Below are 20,859 nucleotides of genomic sequence, written 5' to 3'. Positions count from 1 at the left end.
GCACGGAGCTACGAACATCTTTCGTTGCTAAATTTACAAATCTCTACATGTAATACTATTGTATAAACAAATGTTTAAAAAGAGAAAAAAAGTTGATATTTGCACAAAAAGGAAGAATGAAGTCAAATGAGCAATTTTTTTTGTAATAAAACAATTTTTATTTATGGGCACCATAATTTATATTTTGTAAATCAATCATTGGCTGGCATTCTGTTCTCACATTCACAAAATATTGCAATTTAAAAGAGGCAATACCACTGTACAAGGTTGAGAGTGTAAAATATTGACACCAATACCGGTGTTAATTTACTAAAGGCAAATTCACTTTGAAAGGGAAGTTGTGCCTTGGAAGGAAAGTCTCCCCAGAGCTTAGTGAATGAGGTGAAGCTTTGCCACCTTCCATCAGCCAAGCCAATTATTGCAAACATTGCTTTCCTTCATTTAATTGCCTGCGATTTGGTAATCTTTATAAAGAAAAAATTCACTTCATTAAGCTTTGGGAAAAATTATTTGTAAAAGTTGCAATTCCATTGCAAAGTGAACTGCCTATTTTGCCTTTAGTACATCAACTCCTTCCTATTCACTCACCAAATTCCGACTCTTCTCCAAGTTCTCGGCCATATCGTAGCATGGAGTCTCCAAGTAAACCTTCGGTCTGAGGGTAGCCCGTTGTTTTAACTTGTCCTCTGATTTTTGACATGGTATTTAGCATTCCCAATCTAGCTCGATATGCTGAAAAAAAAAATACTGTATATTACTTTTTCTTCATGTATTTATAAAGGCAGCTTCCTCAAAGAACTAGAAGGCTGACAGTTTCTTTTGCGGCAAAAATCTGTGGATTCTTGCTGCTGGTATGTCCGGGTCATGCAATTGGCAGCACCTGCTCAGACCATTCAAATAGCGGGCTGACAGCGGATGCTGCTCTTTGCATGTAGCCACATACAGAGTGGTTAGCTGCGGATAGGGACAGATGTCTGAGCCTTAATTCAGTCAGCTGCTTCTAGGCTTAGACATTTGTCCCAAAGTGCAGCTATCTGCTCTGTGTGAGGCTACATGCGATAGGCAGCAGCCACTGTCGACCCGCTAATAGTTTAAACCGGCTGAGCAGGTGCTGTCGATTACATGTCCCAGTCATTCCAGCAGCACCAATCCACCGATTCTTGCCGCGGGAAACCGATGGCTGCAGCTACCTGGCCACTTGAAAGAGGCCTTACTGATGTCATATTGTCTTACAAAAAACAGACGCCTGTATGAAAAATACTGCTGTAATTAACAAAATCACTGGAAGAGGTAAGGGTGGATCTCCCTTACATGGATAGAAATCACAACCAATGATGTCATAACTCTTCCCTAATCTACAAAAAAAAAAAAAAAATAGCGTCTCCCCATTTGAGAGGTTTACCCTCACTTTCTGTCCCGGTGAGGAATCTCAAAAACCTCAGAAGTTTGGATTGGAGGAGTTCTACTTTAATTTAACAGTTTACTACAAAATGACCTCCAGTGCCAAGCCGAAGGTCACTATAGAACAATCCAGACACCAAGAAATGTTGTGCTTGGGAACTTCCGGCAAGGTCCAACCCTATCATGCCGCTTCTCTGCAGACCACATTCTGGTTGCTTAAAAAAGACAATGTAAATAACAGGTTCCAAAATGACTGGTTTTCCACTTTCTACTAAAAAGTCTCAGTTTTTCTTTCTAGTTAAATGTCATGGTCTTGCACAGAGAAGCCCAGATCCTCCTCTTCTTGGGTCCTCTTTGGTGCTCCTGGCCCCTCCTTCCTGTTGAGTGCCCCCCACAGCAAGCAGCTTGCTATGGGGACACCCGCGCCGAGCCACAGCTCCCTTAGTCCATTCAGACATGGACCGTGGCCTGTCCCCGGCCCCTTCCTCTCCTCATTGGCTGACTGACAGCAGCTGGAGCCAATGGCTCCACACTGCTGTCTCAGCCAAAGAGGAGGGCAGTTCCGGGCAGCCGAGACACTCCTGCAACATCGCTGGATAGAGATGGGACTCAGGTAAGTTTGGGGGGGCTGAGGGGAGTTGCTATATAATTTTTTTTTAATTATTTATTATGAGTGGTTAAACAGAATAGAGTTCATGTTTATTAAGGGCTCCCGGAAGGAGGGGGAAAGTCTGTCAGGATAGGATTGTATTCATCGAAAGTCCTTCCAGCAGAACCATATATTGTTAAATTTTTTAGGTTGCATCTTTGAGAAAGTTGGTAAGATTTTCCATATGTTCCATATCAAGAATTCAATGGAGCCTCTGCAGTATGGTCAGGAGGTTTTTCAAAGAGCGGAACTGAAGGATCGGGCTGCATTTACTAAATGAATAAGGACCGAAATTTTATATGTTTTAAGGGGAATGTCATTATTAGGAAAAAACTTTGGTCTTTGGGAATATTTTTAACTTTTAACATGGCAACAGGAACATTTAACTTAAACACTTGATCTCCGGAAGATTTACCCACTTTCATAACTAGGCCATTTTTTTGTGATACGGCACGGTTATTTTAACTTACAATTTCGCTGTCATGCAACGCTGTACCCAAATAAAGTTTATTTAATTTTTTCCTACAAATAATGCTTTCTTTTGGTGGTATCCGATCACCATTGCGTTTTTTTGTTTAAAGCGCAAAAATAAATATTTTTTACTTTCTGTTATAAAACATAGCCAGAAAAAAAAAAAAAAATGTATAAAAATGTCTTCATAAATTTAGACCAATATTTATTCGGTTACATATTTTTGGTAAAAAATAAAAATAAAAAATAATCTCAATAAAGTATATATTTAATGCTTTGCTCAAAAGTTAGGGTCTACAAACTATGCAATATATACTGGAATTATTTTCTTTTTACTAGTAATGGCAGCAATTAGCGATTTATAGCGGGACTGCAATACTGCAGTGGACATTCTGTGTACTGTGCAAGGTGCTTTTACTAAAGGAAAGTGATGGATTTTATTCGCTGCCTTGCAGGGAACAAAAATCCATCACTTCTTCCCTGTCAGAATGGTACTCTGCTTTGTTTACAAAGGCAGAGCTTCGTTCTGTGTGCTTTGCCAGCAATCGGCGGTTGCCAGTGGACATCCATTGGCCGACACCTGTTAATCAGCTTCTGCTGTGACAATTTACAGCAGATGAGGCACGTGCTTCTTCTACCCGAAAGTGGCAGATCACATACTAGGTACATGATCTGGCACAGAAGAGCTGATTTGCCACCATACATCTAAGTGATGTGGTCAGCAAGCGGTTTAAAAGCCACATTTGCAACATTGTAAACCTTGCTCCTCATGGGACAACTTTGCTTTAGGTTGCACAATCTTTCCATCTTGGTTCTAAAATGCCCTTTGATGTTGTACGAAGGTTACTGACAGTATTTTAGGCAAAGGACAAGTTTATTAGACAGTAATCAGTGCATACAGTTGAGGTGATTACATTGTGGAAAAATATATTTGTATCTTTCTTTGTCCTTCTGTTTTACAATCTTTAAATGTTACTTGCATCTTTGTCTTCTGTAATATGTTATCTCATTGTCTTGCACTACTTTAATCAACTGCTCTGATGTCCAATAAACTTTAGGGCCAGCTCACACAAAAAGCAGTGAGGGAAACCCCCATTCTATGCACATTTCCCGCACCGTGTTAAAAACGCACTGCAGTTGCAATCTGCAGCGGGGGCCATGTACCATGTGATCCGGTTGCAGTGTATTGTTTAACCACTTCTGGACCAAGCCTATTTTTGACACTTGTTTACACGTTAAAATCAGTATTTTGTGCTTGAAAATGACTTAGTCTGGAGAATAAAATGGCAGTCGTTGCAATATTTTATGTCACATGGTATTTGCGCAGCGGTCTTTCAAAACGCAATTTATTTGGAAAAACTATTTTGTAAATGCTATAACTTTTGCGCAAACCAATCAATAATCGCTAATTGCGATTTTTTTTAACCAAAAATATGTAGAAGAATACGTATCGGCCTAAACTGAGGGGGGGAGTTTTGTTTTTTTATATATATATTTTTTGGGGATATTTATTATAGCAAAAAGTAAAGAATATTGCATTTTTTTTCAAAATTATCTCTATTTTTATTTATAACGCAAAAAATAAAAACCGCAGAGGTGATCAAATACCACCAAAAGAAAGCTCTATTTGTTGGGGGAAAAAAAATGCCAAATTTTGTTTGGGAGCCACATCGCATGACTGCACAATTGTCAGTTAAAGCGACGCAGTGCCGAATCGCAAAAAGGGGCCTGGTTCTTTGGCTGCAAATTGGTCCGGAGCTTAAGTGGTTAAGGTACAAAAAAATTTTTTGCAACAAAATTACTTAGAACCTCCAAACATTATAGATTTTTTTTTCCTAGAGAATAAAATGGTGGTCATTGCAATACTTTTTTTCACACCGTATTTGCGCAGCGGTTTTACAAGCGCACTTTTTTGGAAAAAATTCAATTTTGAATAAAAAAAAAAAAAATAAGACAGCAGTAAAATTAGCCCAATTTTTGTTATATTGTGAAAAATAATGTTACGCCGAGTAAACTGAAACCCAACATGTCATGCTTCAAAATTGCGCTCGTGGAATGGCATCAAACTTTTATCTTCAAAAATCTCCATAAGAGACATTTAAAAAATTCTACAGGTTGCATGTTTTGCGTGACAGAGGAGGTCTATAGCTAGAATTATTTTTCACGCTCTACTGATCGCGGCGATACCTCACATGTGTGGTTTGACTACCGTTTTCATATGCAGACGCTACTCACGTATGCGTTCACTTCTGTGTGTAAGGGGGTGTTTTAAAACAATAAATAAAATTTTCTTCATTTATTTTACTTGATTTTATTTATTTTTACAGTTTAAAAAAATAAATAAACCAATCAATCACTTTTATTCCTATTACAAGGAATGTAAACATCCCTTGTAATATATAAAAAAAAAAAAAAAAAAAGTATGACAAGTCCTCTTAACCACTTAAGCCCCGGACCAAATTTGCAGCCAAAGGACCAGGCCCCTTTCTGCAATTCGCCACTGCGTTGTTTTAACTGACAATTGCACGGTCATGCGACGTGGCTCCCAAACAAAATTGCCGTCCTTTTTTCCCCACAAATAGAGCTTTCTTTTGGTGGTATTTGATCACCTCTGCAGTTTTCATTTTTTGCGCTATAAACAAAAATAGAGCAACAAAAAACAAAATAAAAAAAATAAAAAAACACAAAAAAAATAAATAAAACGCAATTAGCGATTATTGGTTTGCGCAAAAGTTATAGTGTTTATAAAATAGGGGATAGTTTTATAGCATTTTTATGAATATTTTTTTTTAATAGTAATGGCAGCGATTTTTATTGCGACTGCGACATTATGGCGGACACATCGGACATTTTTGGGACCATTGTCATTTATACAGCAATCAGTGCTATTTAAATGCACCGTTTCCTGTGTAAATGACACTGGCAGTGAAGGAGTTAACCACTAGGGGGCGAGGAGGGGTTGTGTGTGACGTTGTGTTTTTTTTTTTTATTGTAGGGGGGCGCGGCCTGGCATGTGACATCACTGATAGTCTTTCCCTATAACAGGGAACAGACGATCGGTGACAGCCACAGTAGGAAGCACGGGAGAGGTTTGTTTACACAGACCTCTCCTCGTTCTTCAGCTCTGTGACCCGATCGCGGGACTGCGTAGGCACTTAAAGAGCCACGTACAGGTACGCAATTGTGCCCAGCTGTGCCATTCTGCTGACATATATGTGCAGGAGGCGGTCCTTAAGCTGTTAAATATGAGATCTGGTCAAAAAATCCTCAGATCTCATATTTGGACTTAAATACAAAAAAAAAAAAAAAAAAAAAAAAAGTAATTTGAAAAAATTACATTGAAAAAAATGTTCTTTTAAGAGGTATGGACGGAAGTGACGTTTTGACGTCGCTTCCGCCCTCCTAGGGTATTAGAGACGAGTGGGGGCCATCTTAGCCTCACTCTTCTCCATACCCAGGCACTGAAAGTACCCGATCGCCTCCGCCGACACAGACGGCTCCGGTAAGCGGCGGAGGGGGCGGGAGAGTGGCCACCAATAACTGATCTCTTGGCGAACCCGCCGGAGACCGTTATCGTAAACATGACCGCCTCCTGTAAAGATGGATATCTTGGTTGTGGCAGCAGCTGCTGCCGTTACCGAGGTATCCCTCTTCAAAATGCCGACGTATATGTACAGGAGGCGGTCGGTAAGTGGTTAAACTGTCCCATTAAAAAATAAAAATAATAATATTTAGTGTATAAGTGTTTAACAGTTTAATTGCTGTCATAAGGAACGTAAACATCCATTATGAGAGCAATAGGCACAGTGATTGGTACTCTTTATGAAGGGATCTGGGGTCTAAAAGACCAAATCCCTGCTTTCCACTTAAAATTACTCAAAACATCAAAAATCTGCACTTTGGAACACTGACATTTTTTTTTAAATCTGTCATTGGCAGCCAAGTAAACAGAAAGGGACGGTGTGACGTTGCTTCTGGATTCTTACATTGGAGACCCGATCTAAGCAGTTTCCGGCTTTGTTTCGGTCTCCAGCCAGCCGGAGAGATAAAATTGCCAGTGTGAGTACATCCTAAATGTGATCCTTCCCACCTTGGAGTTTTGGATGCCCCAGGATCTTCAGTTGCCCTCACAACTTTTGCACTTCTACAATAAATTTCAAGATCCAGCATAGTGGAAACTCTTCTCGATGGACACATCGGATGAGGTATTTTTGCATGGACGGGATTTCATTTCAGTTTTTCCACTCTGAGCACAAACCTTTCAGAATCTTGTTACATGAAAACAGTCATTACCTGGATTGGGTTGGAGATATTCTGTGGTTTTTGAAAGCAGCTCAGCAACCACTTTATTGGTGATGTCAATTTTCTAGAAGAAAAAACAAAACAAAAAAAACACAACCTTCTATTATTTTGGCACAAGAGTAATTTTCATATTCTAAGATTCTAAGTAGTGTGAATATCTGTCCGCATACATAGAAAACTAAAGAATACTTCAACATTTACAATTACAGAAAGGCTCTTCGACTAATGGAAAAATGTGAAACAGCCAAAAGGCTCAGCTAACATCTTGGTGCTAGAGAGCTCTTACACAGCGATGTTTATTTGGTATTTAACCCCAGTAAGGGTCGGTTCACACTGAGGCAGCACGACTTGCAGCGCGACTGCCTCAGGCAACCTGGACAGGACCGCTGCGGCGACTTTCAAAACTAATTCTCGATAGAAGTCAATGAAAGTCGCCTCAAGTTGCCCCCAAAGTCGTACAGGAACCATTTTCTAAATCGGAGCGACTTATGTCGCTCCGATTAGAACGGTTCCATTGTACAGAACGGGACGTGATTTTCAGGCGGCTAAGTCGCCTGACAAGTCATCCCAGTGTGAACCGACCCTTAGTGTTGCTAAATTTTCAGACAATGCTTTACCACATTATTTCAGGGGATGCACATCCAAGGTACAATGAGTGGAGTTGTCCTAAAACACGGACACTTTGGATACAGGTTTACAACCTAAAATTATCCATTCCTTAATATAACTTTGCGAGTCCCTGGGCACCCCAACCTTTAGGATCCATTCTCACCTGAACGTAGTGCAGCGAGTTCATGAAGCACTTTTTTCAGCTTTTTTTGTTTTTTAGTGGAGCCAGGAGCATTTGCAAGTTTTATATTGCAATTGTAGAGTGTTTGGTCACTTGACCATCGCAAAAAAAATAAAAAATAAAAATCGGGACATCGCAAACGTGTTCCGTGTTTTGCCGCAATTTTGGAATCGCAGGCAGAATCATGTAAATTCTGCCTGTGATCCAAATCGTTGAGGTGTGAGCCTAAACAAACATGACAAAACATTAAAAATATACCAGGAAAGCAATTGCTAGATCTTGGAAACAGTATTAGGCTTCGAGGAACTTCAGGAAGGAATCACTAGCAGAATTGTTAATGCAATCTTAAATCCCTAAACTATCCCAATAGATTCATTGCATTAAGCACTTGGTGTCTAGGTTTAGTACTCTCCAGTTGGGTCCCCTACCTACACCCGAACAACTTCCCTGCCCTTCCCACCTCTCCCATGAATCTGTCCTGCCCTAGCTCCACGTTTTTTTTTTGTTTTTTGTTTTTATTAATAAATCTTTCACTACTCTCATAGCTACTATCCACTTACCTCTTCCCTTACTTCTTGTTATCCCCCCTAAAAAGTGTAAATTGAATCCAAAACGAAATGTGCTAAGAGTACCCCTGAATCTATTCTAGCTTTAACCACTTAAGGACCGGGCTTTTTTTTTTTTTAGATGTGTTGTTTACAAGTTAAAAACTTTTTTGCTAGAAAACACCCTAGAGAATAAAATGGTGGTTGTTGCAATACTTTGTCAAACGCAGTCTTACAAGCGCACTTTTTCTTTAAATGCACTTTTTTTTATTAAAAAAATAAGACAACAGTAAAGTTAGCCCAATTTATTTATTTTTTATATTGTGAAAGATGTTTCGCCTAGTAAATTGACACCCAAAATGTCATGCTTCAAAATTGTGCCCGCTCGTGGAATGGCAACAAACTTTTACCCTTAAAAATCTCCATGGGCGACATTTATAAAATTCTACAAGTTACATGTGTTACAGAGCAAGTCTAGGGCTAGAATTATTTTTCTCACTCCACCGATCACGGCGATGCCTCACATGTGTGGTTTGAACACCATTTTCATATGCTACTCATGTATGCGTTTGCTTCTGCATGTGAGCTCGGCGGGATAGGGAGCGTTTAAAATTTTTTATATAATTATATATATAATTTTTTTTTTTTAAACAGTGTAAAAATAAAATTGTGTCACTTTTATGCCTGTTACAAGGAATGTAAAACATCCCTTGTAATAGAAAAAAAAGCATGACAGGACCTCTTAAAATATGAGATCTGGTGTCAAAAAGTCTTCAGATCTCATATTTACACTAAAATGCAATAAAAAAAAAAAAAACGAACTAACTATGAGTGGAAGTGACATTTTGACGTCGGTTCCGCCCTGCAGTGTCATTGAGACAGTTTGGGGCCATCTTCCCCTCACTTGTCTCCACGCACAGCCATGTGAAGGATCCGGATTGCCTCCACCGCTGCCGACGGCTCTGGTAAGCGGCGGAGTGCACCGGATCGTGGCGGGAGCCCTCTCCAGGAGGGCATGGGTACAGAGTAGCATGACTGCGCAATTGTCAGGTAAAGTAATGCAGTGCCCCATCGCAAAAACTGGCCTGGTTGTGAAGAGGGGGGGGGGGGGGGGGTTAAATCTTCCAGAGTGGAAGTGGTTAATATGGACCAAAAATGTTAAAATCTTTGTATAAGAAAAGAATAGTTTCACTTGTTGGCTGGAGGTACCAAAGAAAAAAAAAAAAAAAAAAATGTATATATTATAATATATATATATATATATATATATATATACCCCCACACACACCTCCACAAGACATAACACTATGAGTGAGCTATGATTAAGCACTAAACAAGTTAGCTGCAGACGCTGTATTTCACATGTTAGGTCTTGTGGAGATTTCTATGAAGGGATTTTTTGCATAAAGGTGTTTTTTTTTTTTTTTAAATGTGTGGCAAACCAAAATATATTTTCTTTCCTTATGATTACAGCTTTTTTCTTTCACCTGAAGTACGCATCCACTAGACAATGCATGCTAGGTAACATCTAAGACAGGCCATAGACTGTTGACAAAGACAGTGCTGACAGGGGAATTTCTCCTGATGAGTAATTGTCTTCTCCCAGCGAGAAGCCAGAGAGAAGACAGTGATTACTGCAAGTGGCTTAAAAAGCAACTAGCGATGATCACAAATGAATCCGGCAGCCTGGTTGTACCCAATTTGTTCGATCACCTTGCTACAATCAGCCTCCCCACACACTGTTCGCATCTTGGCCAGTTCCTGCTGAACCGGCCGAAATCTGAACCATCTATGGCTGGCCTAAGACCTGTACACGTGAGATCTCCTTAATCCGCTTAAAATTAAAGTCACCTGAATTGTCCAAACCAAAACCAAAGACAGGCATTCCAGTAACTGGTGCTCACCTCAATCCTTGTGAGACCGTCAAAAGCAACACAGTTCGTAATGTCCCATGACATATATGTACCTTTATGTACTTATTAAATGTAATTTGTCTTACCCTTTCCATTTCTTGGAAATCATTGTCAAGTTTTGTTCCTTCCGCTCCACTGATTTTTTCACTTAAAAGCTGCAAGAAGAAATAAAGAAATTGTATAATTTGCGCACACAAGCATCAGGTTATTCCAGTGCAAGTTTAACAAAATAGTACATAGCTTTACAAAAAGGAGGTTTAATCTTAAAGAAAAAGAAAAGAAAAAAAAATGAGGAGGTTACATTTAAGCTGATCAATGATTAAAACATGTGCTTTGTGTTTAAAATATATGGGGAGGGGGAGAGGTGGTGTATAATATAAAGGTTATGGACTTTAAACAAAAAAAGTATATATGTTTGTAAATGCTTTCATTAAATTGGATGTATGCACCTCTAGAGTCCCTTTAGGTGTCAGTTTTTCTTGCATAGATTTTTGGGATGTGGTGTCATAATTTACATCCAAGGAGATGCAATATTTGTAAGTACATAGCTTTAAAAAAAAAATCAGCAACATTGTTAAACAGCGAGGCACATGTTAATGTTCATAGATCTGAAGATAGCACTGCAGCTGTAATTAGTGCTCTAATATGGAAAATGACCTTGCTGAAAATACTCCTTACAAGAAAACAAAGTGACTAGGATAGAATAGTTTAGATACACATACAGTATATTCTAGGCAAATACGAGGAGATATTCAATGTACTTTATAATACAGAACACTGGGTAAATTCTGAGAACCGCTTCAGTTCAGTTATGTATTCATTCAAAATCATCAAATTCATTTTTTAATAACTACTTACCATCCAGGCCAAATTCTGACATCTCTCCTACATGTAAAATTCATATTTTTTTGCTAGAAAATTACATAGAACCCCCAAACACTAATAAATATATATATATATTTTTTAATAAAAGAGAATACTAGAGAAAGAGAAAAAATACTAGAATACTAGAGAATACAAGAGAAAATAGAAAAAATAGAAGAGAAAAGAATTAAAAGGTTAGCTCAATTTTTTACATAATGCAAAGTTATGCTGAGTAAATAGATACCCAACATGTCACGCTTCAAAATTGCACACTCGTGGAATGACGCCAAACTTCGGTACTTAAAACATGTAACCAGTAAAAAACAAAAAACAAAAAAAAACCCATGTAAAGCGTTTCCTATAGGGATTTTTGAGTTACAGGAGGAGGTCCAGGGCTAGAACTATTGCTCTCGCTCTTACATTTGCAGCGATACCTCACATGTGTGGTTTGAACACAATTTTCATATGTGGGTGGGACTTTTTTTTATTGTTACTTTTTTTTTGTTGAACACAAAAAAAAAAAAAAAAATTAATAATAATAATTTGATCACTTTCATTCGTATTACAAGGAATGTAAACATCCCTTGTAATAGGAATATGGAATGATCGGTCCTCTTTACAGTGAGATATGGGGTCAATAAGATCCCATAGCTCACCTCTAGGCTAATAAGCCTGAAATAGAAATGATTTCAGGCTTTCCAGCCGGGGGCGGTGCCATTTGTTTGAATGCAGAGGCCGGGTGTGACATCATAACATCGCGCCCGGTTTCCAAACGATCATAGAGACTCCGGCAACCATCTGGTCTGCTGGACATCTCTGTGGTAAACATCCGGGGCTGGCGGATCCGTTCTCTGACTAAACGATGGAAGCAGCAAGTTGGTAGAAGCACCGGAAGGCGGTGGGGAGGGGTGGTCCCCTCTCGCCACCTGTAAGAATGGTTAAGCGGTGGAACAGCTGCTATGATCATTCTTATGGTGCAGGGAATCGCATCATTCAGATATACCTGTGCAAATCAAGGCCTCTCCAAACTATTTAAACAAAGGGACAGTTTTCTGTCCTTCAGACGTTAGGGGCCCAAGGACTGCGGCCTGTGGGAGTAGAAAATGGTTCAGCTACAGTGGGAGCAAACAATGGCTCAGGGCTTGGTCAGTGGGACTAAAAACAACACCTGTGAGCAGTAAGATGGGAAATAGTGTCCCATTTGTTGGGTTACGGGGGTAGGAATCGGGTCCCATGGGCTGGATAAAGGCAAACAAGAGGCTGCATTTTGGAGACCTCTGCTATAAATGAGTAGAGTACTACAACTAGACATCCATCCTCTATCAACAACTTGCAGTACAAAGAAAATTCCCAACTCCCCAATACAAACAGATAGAACATAAAAAGTTCCAATCCTCCACAAGTTATAGTATTTATGTGAAACATTTTTTTTCGAATACCTATCATAGTTTCAATGGTTTTCCAACCTGACCTTATAAAATCTTTATGGAACTACAAATAGACCTCGTTTATCTGTCAGTACTATTATCCAACAAAAGGAAGACCTATGGTCTTCTGATTTACTATGTTATTATTCAACACAGCTTTGACTAGTCCCATAATAGGCAATTAAGCATTCCTACACTAGATTGGCTTACACTGAATTTTTTTATTTTTTACTGGTACATTCCTATTGGGTTAAATGGGCAAATTTTAAAAATCACAGCTCTATGGATGGGCACTATACTAAAGGGATACATTTTTTTTTTGGATGCAATCCGTGTCCGGTTTTAAAGTCCTTTTGTGCAACCATCAAGGAGATTTTTCTATCAGGATTAGAACCAAAAAAAAAAAAAAACCCATCACTATAAATAAGATTCCTATTCTGCCTGACACTGTTTCCTGGAATAGACTTGAAGGGAAGTCTCCATCATACAGACATATACAGCAATAAAATGCTGACATGTGGTTTTAATATACATACCTCGTGTAGACTATGGGTTTTTTATTGTGGCTTGAATCCCAATTGGGTGGGATCTTCCCTCAATTCCATTTCTCTCTGAAACCCATCAAGTAGAGAAGAGGAGGAGATTTTTAAACACTTCCTGTTTTGTCTAACAACTGTCAATGAATCAGGGAATGAGGGGAAATGTCCAACTAGGGGCACAAGCAGCAAAAAAGTTGACAGATTCTAAATTTACCCCCACTCTGCCCAAAATTAAAACACATTTTTGGGAGAAACCAGAAGTTTGTAACCAGATGATGAAGGCAATTTTTGTTTCAATATAAAAAGCTTAAAGTTTTAAAAAGGAAAAACACTCCAGCTAGGTAAAAAAGTTTAAGGCCCACATTAATTACACTTTACAATGAACTGAATGTACACAAACACTAACACATTCCAGCAACAATATCACCAAGGTCTACATGAAGATAAACACAAAGCGCACTCATGACAATAGATCCACTTCAATACTTTGAATAGATCAGACTGCAGCTATGAGGAAAAGAGTTACATGTCTATTTTCTTCGGAGTCAGGGTTATTACTAAAGTCGGAGGAAGAGAAGATGTTCTTGCATTGAAATTTTTTTGCGGCCATGACTTGCATACAATTCTAAACTTAAGTCAGAGTGCTCTGCACTTCTCATATTGTACTGTAAAAAAATAAAAAAATAAAATAAAATAAAAATAAAATGTTGTTAAATTGGGAAGAAGAGGGATCCGGAGAATAATGGTGGTGAGCAGTGCCATACAGAAAGTAGTTTTAATGGGCTCCTGTGATGCATCAGAAAAGGAAGTTGACATGTACTAGCGGTATCAAAAAACAAAAACAAAAAAACAAAACAAAAAAAAACACACACACACACACACACACACACACACACACACACACACACACACACACACGAGGCTAGCAGGCATGGTCACTGTTTTTTCCTTACATAGGAGTTTTTGGGTGTTGTGAAATGGCAATATTACAGGCTCTCCCCTGTACCAGTGAAGCCCTGACTTTCAAAGTACCTACTGGTAAGCACCAACCCTTTTCAATTTGGCCATTATATGGAGGTTAGACTATAAAAGCCTTTCAGAGTTATAGCAGAAGTAGTCAATCTCCGGTCTTCTAACTGTTTCTACAGCACTAGCCAAACACATGGCCCACAGGTGGAATCTGGCCATCCAGACTATTTCATGTGGCCCTCACACCTCTCCTGCAGCAGTGACCCCCTTGTCTCCACCCCACCTTGTCTCATCTGTCAACAGCAGACACAGCGACAGAACTCCTCCACCAGATCCTGTGCTTCTCCATGCAGCCTTGGAGAGGCTCATCTCTGCCTCCCACCCCCTTCTCCATCTCAGCAGTCGGCAGCAGAGGAGTACAGAACTCCTACAGGTCCTGCGCCTCTCTGTGCAGTCGCAGCACTCCCTCATCTCCGCCTCCCCTGATTGCAACATTCAGCAGACTCTAGCCCTTCTTCAGGTCCTCCTCCAGACATTGCACTTTTGGGAGACTCTTGACTTTCGATGGTTGGGGGGGGGCTCTTACAGATACAACCCTGAGGGCACCCATACTGTTGTTGCAGCCAATGATGGAATTTAGTTTGACACCCCAGTTCTAAAGCATAGAATAACCACTGAACCCATTAGAGAAGTAGTCTAAGGCCCCATACACATTCAATTTTCTGCAGATTTTTGTCTTCAGCTTTACCAAAACCATGTAGTGCAAGGGCCGGCCTGATTGAATACAAATTCAAACCTAAAGTTTGATCTCATATTATATGGTTTTGGTAAATCTGAAGACAAAAATCTGCAGACAATCCAATAGTGTGTATAGGGCTTTACTCTTACTTTGGTTGTGCCTGTTCCCCATGGGACAAAGTGATTGTAGAACTTTGCCCCATCTTTCTGTGTGGTCTGCAAGCTGCATTAGTATGGTCATCAGTGTGCACAACCCATCCTTCAACCACTGTTTGGCCAGGCAGCTAGCAAGAAAATTTACTAGTGAGCCTAACTGAAGGCACTTGTCCCTGGCTTCATGCATTTGACCAAGGCAAGGACTGCAACTAGGTATGCAGGGGAAGAGGGCGTGTAAAGTTCCCAATCCACCCCCTCTGTCCTTTGGTTGCTAGGATGCTTTTGAACAGGTTGCACAGAGTCACTGGTTGCTAGGAAGCTGATGGCTGGGCCACACAGCATCTGTGGTTATGGTGCAGGCTTCCTCATCATAACAGGCTAGCATAAGATCACTTTTCCTTGTGGTCCTGGTTATTCAAGGGAAATAACACAGAAAGCAAGAAAGAAAAAAAAAAAATAGCTAAACATTTTAAACTTGCATTGCATATTCCAGTTTAAAATATGTTTGGCAACTCTGTACAAAAAAAAACCCCACACACACAGCTGGAGATTGTCCTAGAGATAATGAAAAGTCAGCGGGTAGAACAAGTGAACTAGGCGAGAGCCAACACTTCCCATTTCCTAGCGGAACTTAAAGTAGAAATAAAAGGCAAAACAATTCTTTACATTTTGGATAGAGCAAAGGAGGGTTATTACCCTGTCATTTTTTCCTGCTATCTGGGTCACATTGGCTATGGGACAGGTAGTGAAGGGAAATCTCTACAAACGGGAAGTGAGAGGAATTCCCAGCAAATTAAGGGAATTCCAGGTCACCAGAACTAGTGTCCCCATTGGAAGATTTCCCCTTTTCTGGGGACAACCCAAAATTTGGGATTTTCTTTCACTTTCAGTGATAATGGTAAGCAGGATTCTCCTTAATGGGGGCGGGGCAAAGAATAATAATAAAAAAATTATTATATATATATATATATATATATATATATATATATATATATACACACACACACACATACACATACACACACACACACACACACACACATACACACATACATACACACATTTTTTATTATTATTCTTTAATTATTTTGTCAATATCAAAAGTTCATCTCAATACTTTATGAATCCTTTGTTGGCAATGACAGAGGTCGAACGTTTTCTGTAAGTCTTCACAAGGTTGTCACACACTTGCTGGTATGTTGGCCTCCATGTCCTCCATGCAGAGCTCCTCTAGAGCAGTGATGTTTTGAGGCTATCGCTGGGCAACACAGACTTTCAACTCCCTCCAAAGGTTTTCTATGGGGTTGAGATCTGGAGACTGGCTAGGCCACTCCAGGATCTTGAAATGGTTCTTACAAAGCCACTCCTTCATTACCCAGGCGGTGTGTTTGGGATCATTGTCCTGCTGAAAGACCCAGCCACGTTTCATCTTCAATGCCCTTGCTGAGGGTAGGAGGTTTGCACTCAAAATCTCACGATACATGGCCCCATTGATTCTTTCATGTACACGGATCAGTCATCCTGTTCCCTTTGCAGAGAAACCGCCCCAAAGCATGATGCCACCCCCATGCTTCACAGTAGGTATAATGTGCTTTGGTTGCAATTCAGCATTGTTTCTCCTCCAAACACGATGAGTTCTCCCAATCCTCTTCTGGATCATCCAATTGCTCTCTAGCAAACCTCAGACGGGCCCAGACATGTACTGGCTTAAGCAGGGGGACACGTCTGGCATTGCAGGATGCCTGGCGGCGTAGTGAGCTACTGATAGTTGCCTTTGCTACATTGGTCCCAGCTCTCTACAGGTCTTTCACTAGGGTCCCTCCCCCCCCCCCCGTGTGGTTCTGGGATTCTTGCTCACCGTTCTTGTGATCATTTTGACCCCACGGGGTGAGATCTTACGTGGAGCCCCAGATCGAGAGAGATCATCAATGGCCTTGTATGTCTTCCATTTTCTAATTATTGCTCCCACAGTTGATTTCTTCACACCAAGCTGCTTGCCTATTGCAGATTCAGTCTTCCCAGCCTGGTGCAGGTCTACAATTTTGTTTCTGGTGTCCTTCGACAGCTCTTTGGTCTTCACCATGGTGGAGCTTGGAGTGTGACTGTTTGAGGTTGTGGACAGGTGTCTTTTATACTGATAACCATTAATACAGGTAATGAGTGGAGGACAGAGGAGCCTCTTAAAGAAGATACAGGTCTGAGAGAGCCAGAAATCTTGCTTGTTTGTAGGTGACCAAATACTTATTCTGCATCATAATTTGCAAATAAAGTCTTTCAAAAATCAACAATGTGATTGTCTGGATTTGTTTCCACATTTTGCCTCTCATAGTTGAGGTATACCTATAATGACAATTACAGTCCTCTCATCTTTTTAAGTGGGAGAACTTGCACAATTGGTGGCTGACTAAACACTTTTTTGCCCCACTGTACATATATATTTGTCCTAATCTAGTTAGACGATCTCTGGATCACGATAATTTGTACTTTGCATCTAGAGTTTATTCAGAAATATACATGGGATACTGCAAAGCAATCTTTGTTCATTGATAAATTAAGTCAACATCTACTTAGCATATCTACCACATTGTCAGCCACAGCGCCTGGCAGGGGCACGCCACACAAATATTCTGCATTTTATTATAAGCTTTGCTGCTGACAACATTCTATTCAAAAGATTTCCATTCTCCCCAGACTACAAGCACAATAAACACTTTGTTCCTATCCTTGTAATCTTCATACACTGCTCGCTGTTTAATGATCATATATATTCCGCTTATGAGCAGCCAGTTGTTACCATTTCTTTTTATTTGTATACTAAATGATGAATTACTTTGTAAATGTAGCTAAAATGCTTAAAATACAATTTTTTTTTATTATTAAAAAATGTATCAAAGTAGAACTTCACTAATTTTTAACACTGATTATATTAAATCCTTATGCTGCTAGCATTAGTAAACAGATATAATATACTTCCCATCTACTTGTTTTAAACTTTATTTTTTTTTTTTTTTTTTATGTGTTAAGTTACTTCCTGGCCTAGGCAATTGCGTAGCCGTGCGATGCTGTATCTAAGCAAAATGCATTTTTCCCACAAATAGAGCTTTCTTTTGGGGGAATTTTATTATCTCTGGGGTTTTTATTTTTTGCGCTATAAAAAAATAAAAAATATGTAAAAAGTAGTGTCTTTGTGGTGCTGAAATACAGTGAAGATCTGCTTTGTCGACCACCTCACACCGATATAAGTCGGCAGAAGGGCTCATACAGGCAAACTAATGTACCCGTACGTTGCCCTTTAAGAGGCGGCCTGTGTGTGCGCGCCCACGGCAAGCTCCGTGAATCAGGTCGTGCATCTTCCCACTCTGCCTAGTGACAGTGTCACTGATCTCTGCTCCCTGTGATAGGGAGCAGAGATCAGTGACGTGTCACACATAACCAAGTTCCCCCACAGTTAGAATCACTCCCCTGGGCATACTTATCCTCTAAAATAGAAGAAAAGAGGGCGCACCAGCCTTGTGCATTATCCTTTGGATAAAAGTCTGTTAAGCTCCGAGGAAGAATGGGAGTCCCTTCGAAACGCGTCAGCTGGCAGTGGCTTCTGTGAGTTCCTCTGGATAGTTTCATTTATGACTAGATGCTGCTATTCTGATGACTATTCATTTCGCAAGATTTTGCTGTTCAGTTTGGGAGTAGTTTTCTTTTGTACCCTTTTAATAAATATCATTCAAAGTATAATGCACAAGGCTGGTGTGCCCTCTTTTCTTTTCTTTTTGACTTCTAGGGTTCCCCACTCTTGAGGGCAGCAAGTCATTACATAACTGGTCTAGTGGTTTTCCTGCGCAGGAGTGTGTCATTATATACACACATACACTTAACCCCTACACTGCCCCCTATTGGTTAACCCCTTCACTGACAGTGCTATATAAATGCACCGATTCCTGTGTAAATTACACCGATTACTGTATAAAATGACAATGGTCCCAAAAATGTGTTAAAAACGTCCAATGTGTCCGCCATAATGTCGCAGTCATGATAAAAATAAAAAAAAAACTAGTAAAAAATAAAAAATTATTATTAATAAAAATGGCATAAAACCATCTCCTATTTTGTAAACGCTATAAAACTTTTGCACAAACCAATCAAGTGCAATTTTTTTTAACCAAAAATATGTAGAAGAATATGCATCGGCCTAAACTGAGGAAAAACATTTTTTATTTTTTATTTTTTGGGGGATATTATAGCAAAATGTAAAAAATGCGTTTTTTCCAAAATGGTCACCTTTTTTGTTTATTGCGCAGAAAATTAAAACCGCAGAGGTGATCAAATACCACCAAAAGAAAGCTCTATTTGTGGGGAAAAAAAGGACAATTTTGTTTGGGTACACAACTGCACAATTGTCAGTTAAAGTGACGCAGTGCCGAAACGCAAAAAGTGCTCTGGTCAGGAAGGGGGTAAATTCTTTGTTTAAATACACCTTAATATAATACTCCACACAAATTACCTTTATACAATCTATATTTAAATGTTTAAATGCAAGCAGTAGGTGGCTGAATCTGACGTGGTATCAGACTCTAGTAGCCTACTGTACAGTTCTTACAGTAAAGCTCAGAGAGGGGAGGAAGATGTGCCAAAGAGACAAACTTAACCAGAACAAAGAGGGCGCACAGGCCTAGTGCATTATCCTTGATATAAGTCTTTATAATGGGTAAACGATGTAAGGCCCCTTTCACACATGCGGACAGATGTACAGACGTATTTCATCCATCAGTTTGCAGATGAAATACGGACATGCATGGTATAGCGGGTGTCTGCGGATGAACATCCACTGACACCCGATATCGTCCGTCTCCACTATGGTCAGATTCTACAGACGGAGGAAAATCCTATTTTTCTATCTGTCTGCAGAACGGATCGGATGAACACGGACAGTTGGTCCGTGTTCATCCAATCCACCATAGAGGAGAGCAGAGATCTGATAGGGCGGTCCCTGCACAGTGTGCAGGGACTGCCCTGTCATCCGCTGGTTCATCGGGGATAAACGGAGCAATCCCCGCTGAGCAAGCAGATCATCATGGGGCGGATCATCACGGAACCGTCCCATGTGAAAGGGGCCCAAGTAACACACTCACAATTGGAAGTGTCAGTTTTTCATACATAGACAGCAGCTTTAAAATCCATGATAAAACGAGTCATACTGCAGATAAAGATCAGCAGTACAGCAGGCTGCCGCATTTCGAGGACTTGCCTCTTCTTCAGATGCAACCAATTGAGAGTAGGTTACTTACTGTTTTTACCTGTTAAAGACTTATAGTGAGAATAATGCACTAGGCCTGTGGGCCCCTCCATTTATTCCGGTTATTTCAGTGTGGTCAGACTTCCCTAGTCTTTTTGAGGGCAGCACAGCATGGCATATCCAGACAAGCCAGGATGAGAATTTAGACCACTGCCTCTCTGCGGGTCCAAATCCAGCGCAAGAGAGATTTATCTTTGTTATGTACTTACAAAATGGGAGTCGGTTGTGCTGCGGTGTATGCCGATAGGAGGAAAGAGCAGAGCAATATGTTTCCGTGTTCTGCTCTTCCTTTCACTAGGTAAGGCCTGTAAGTGAAAGTACAACTGCAGAAGAGAGAAAGATCAGGTCCCTTCCCTGCTAGATAAGGCAGAGTTGTGTAAATCTCAGAACTGAATGGGCAGAATTACAAATCCTATGTCAGGTGAAGCCTAATAGGATATATGCATTTAATTTGTGTATTTAGCCAATTGCTTGGAGTTCTGCCATGAACAAATTAAAAATGTAAAAAAAAAATTAAGCAGGCTAGGAACTCTAGCACACAGCGCTTACCTCTACAGCCAGACAAATACATTTTTAGGAGATTTAACCCTTCCGCACCTACCAAACTTTTTGGGCGAACTGACACCAAGATAATGACTCAAAGTATCCTGTTGAAAACACACTATAGTTTTTTTGGAATGCAGATTTGAGACTCTGTAGTACTGAATTCCAACAAACGTGAAGCTACACCCTGATGTTTGCTTTCACAAAGCCAAACCTTGTATTATTTCAGTTGGCAAGCACATTCACATTCTTACAGTAAGTG

The 20,859-nt window shown here is 40.0% G+C and overlaps 1 protein-coding gene across 1 annotated transcript in view; it reads right to left on the bottom strand.

Moving 5' to 3' along the window:
- Positions 1–20,859, bottom strand: part of SH3GL3 (SH3 domain containing GRB2 like 3, endophilin A3) — a 182,019-nt gene that overhangs the window by 69,925 nt on the left and 91,235 nt on the right. The window contains exons 2-4 of the mRNA XM_077473421.1: positions 10,158–10,226; positions 6,815–6,887; positions 589–732 (exon numbers count right to left, since the gene is read on the bottom strand). Of these exons, the coding sequence (XP_077329547.1) occupies positions 589–732; positions 6,815–6,887; positions 10,158–10,226 (286 nt within the window). The remainder of the gene's footprint in view (positions 1–588; positions 733–6,814; positions 6,888–10,157; positions 10,227–20,859) is intronic.

The sequence above is a fragment of the Lithobates pipiens genome, unplaced genomic scaffold (genome assembly GCF_037356315.1).
Source record: "Lithobates pipiens isolate NorthernLeopardFrog02 unplaced genomic scaffold, aLitPip1_a1.2 Scaffold_8, whole genome shotgun sequence".
NCBI lineage: Eukaryota > Metazoa > Chordata > Amphibia > Anura > Ranidae > Lithobates > Lithobates pipiens.
Note: the sequence above shows the minus strand (reverse complement) of the source record. Positions and strands in the feature narration are given on the sequence as shown.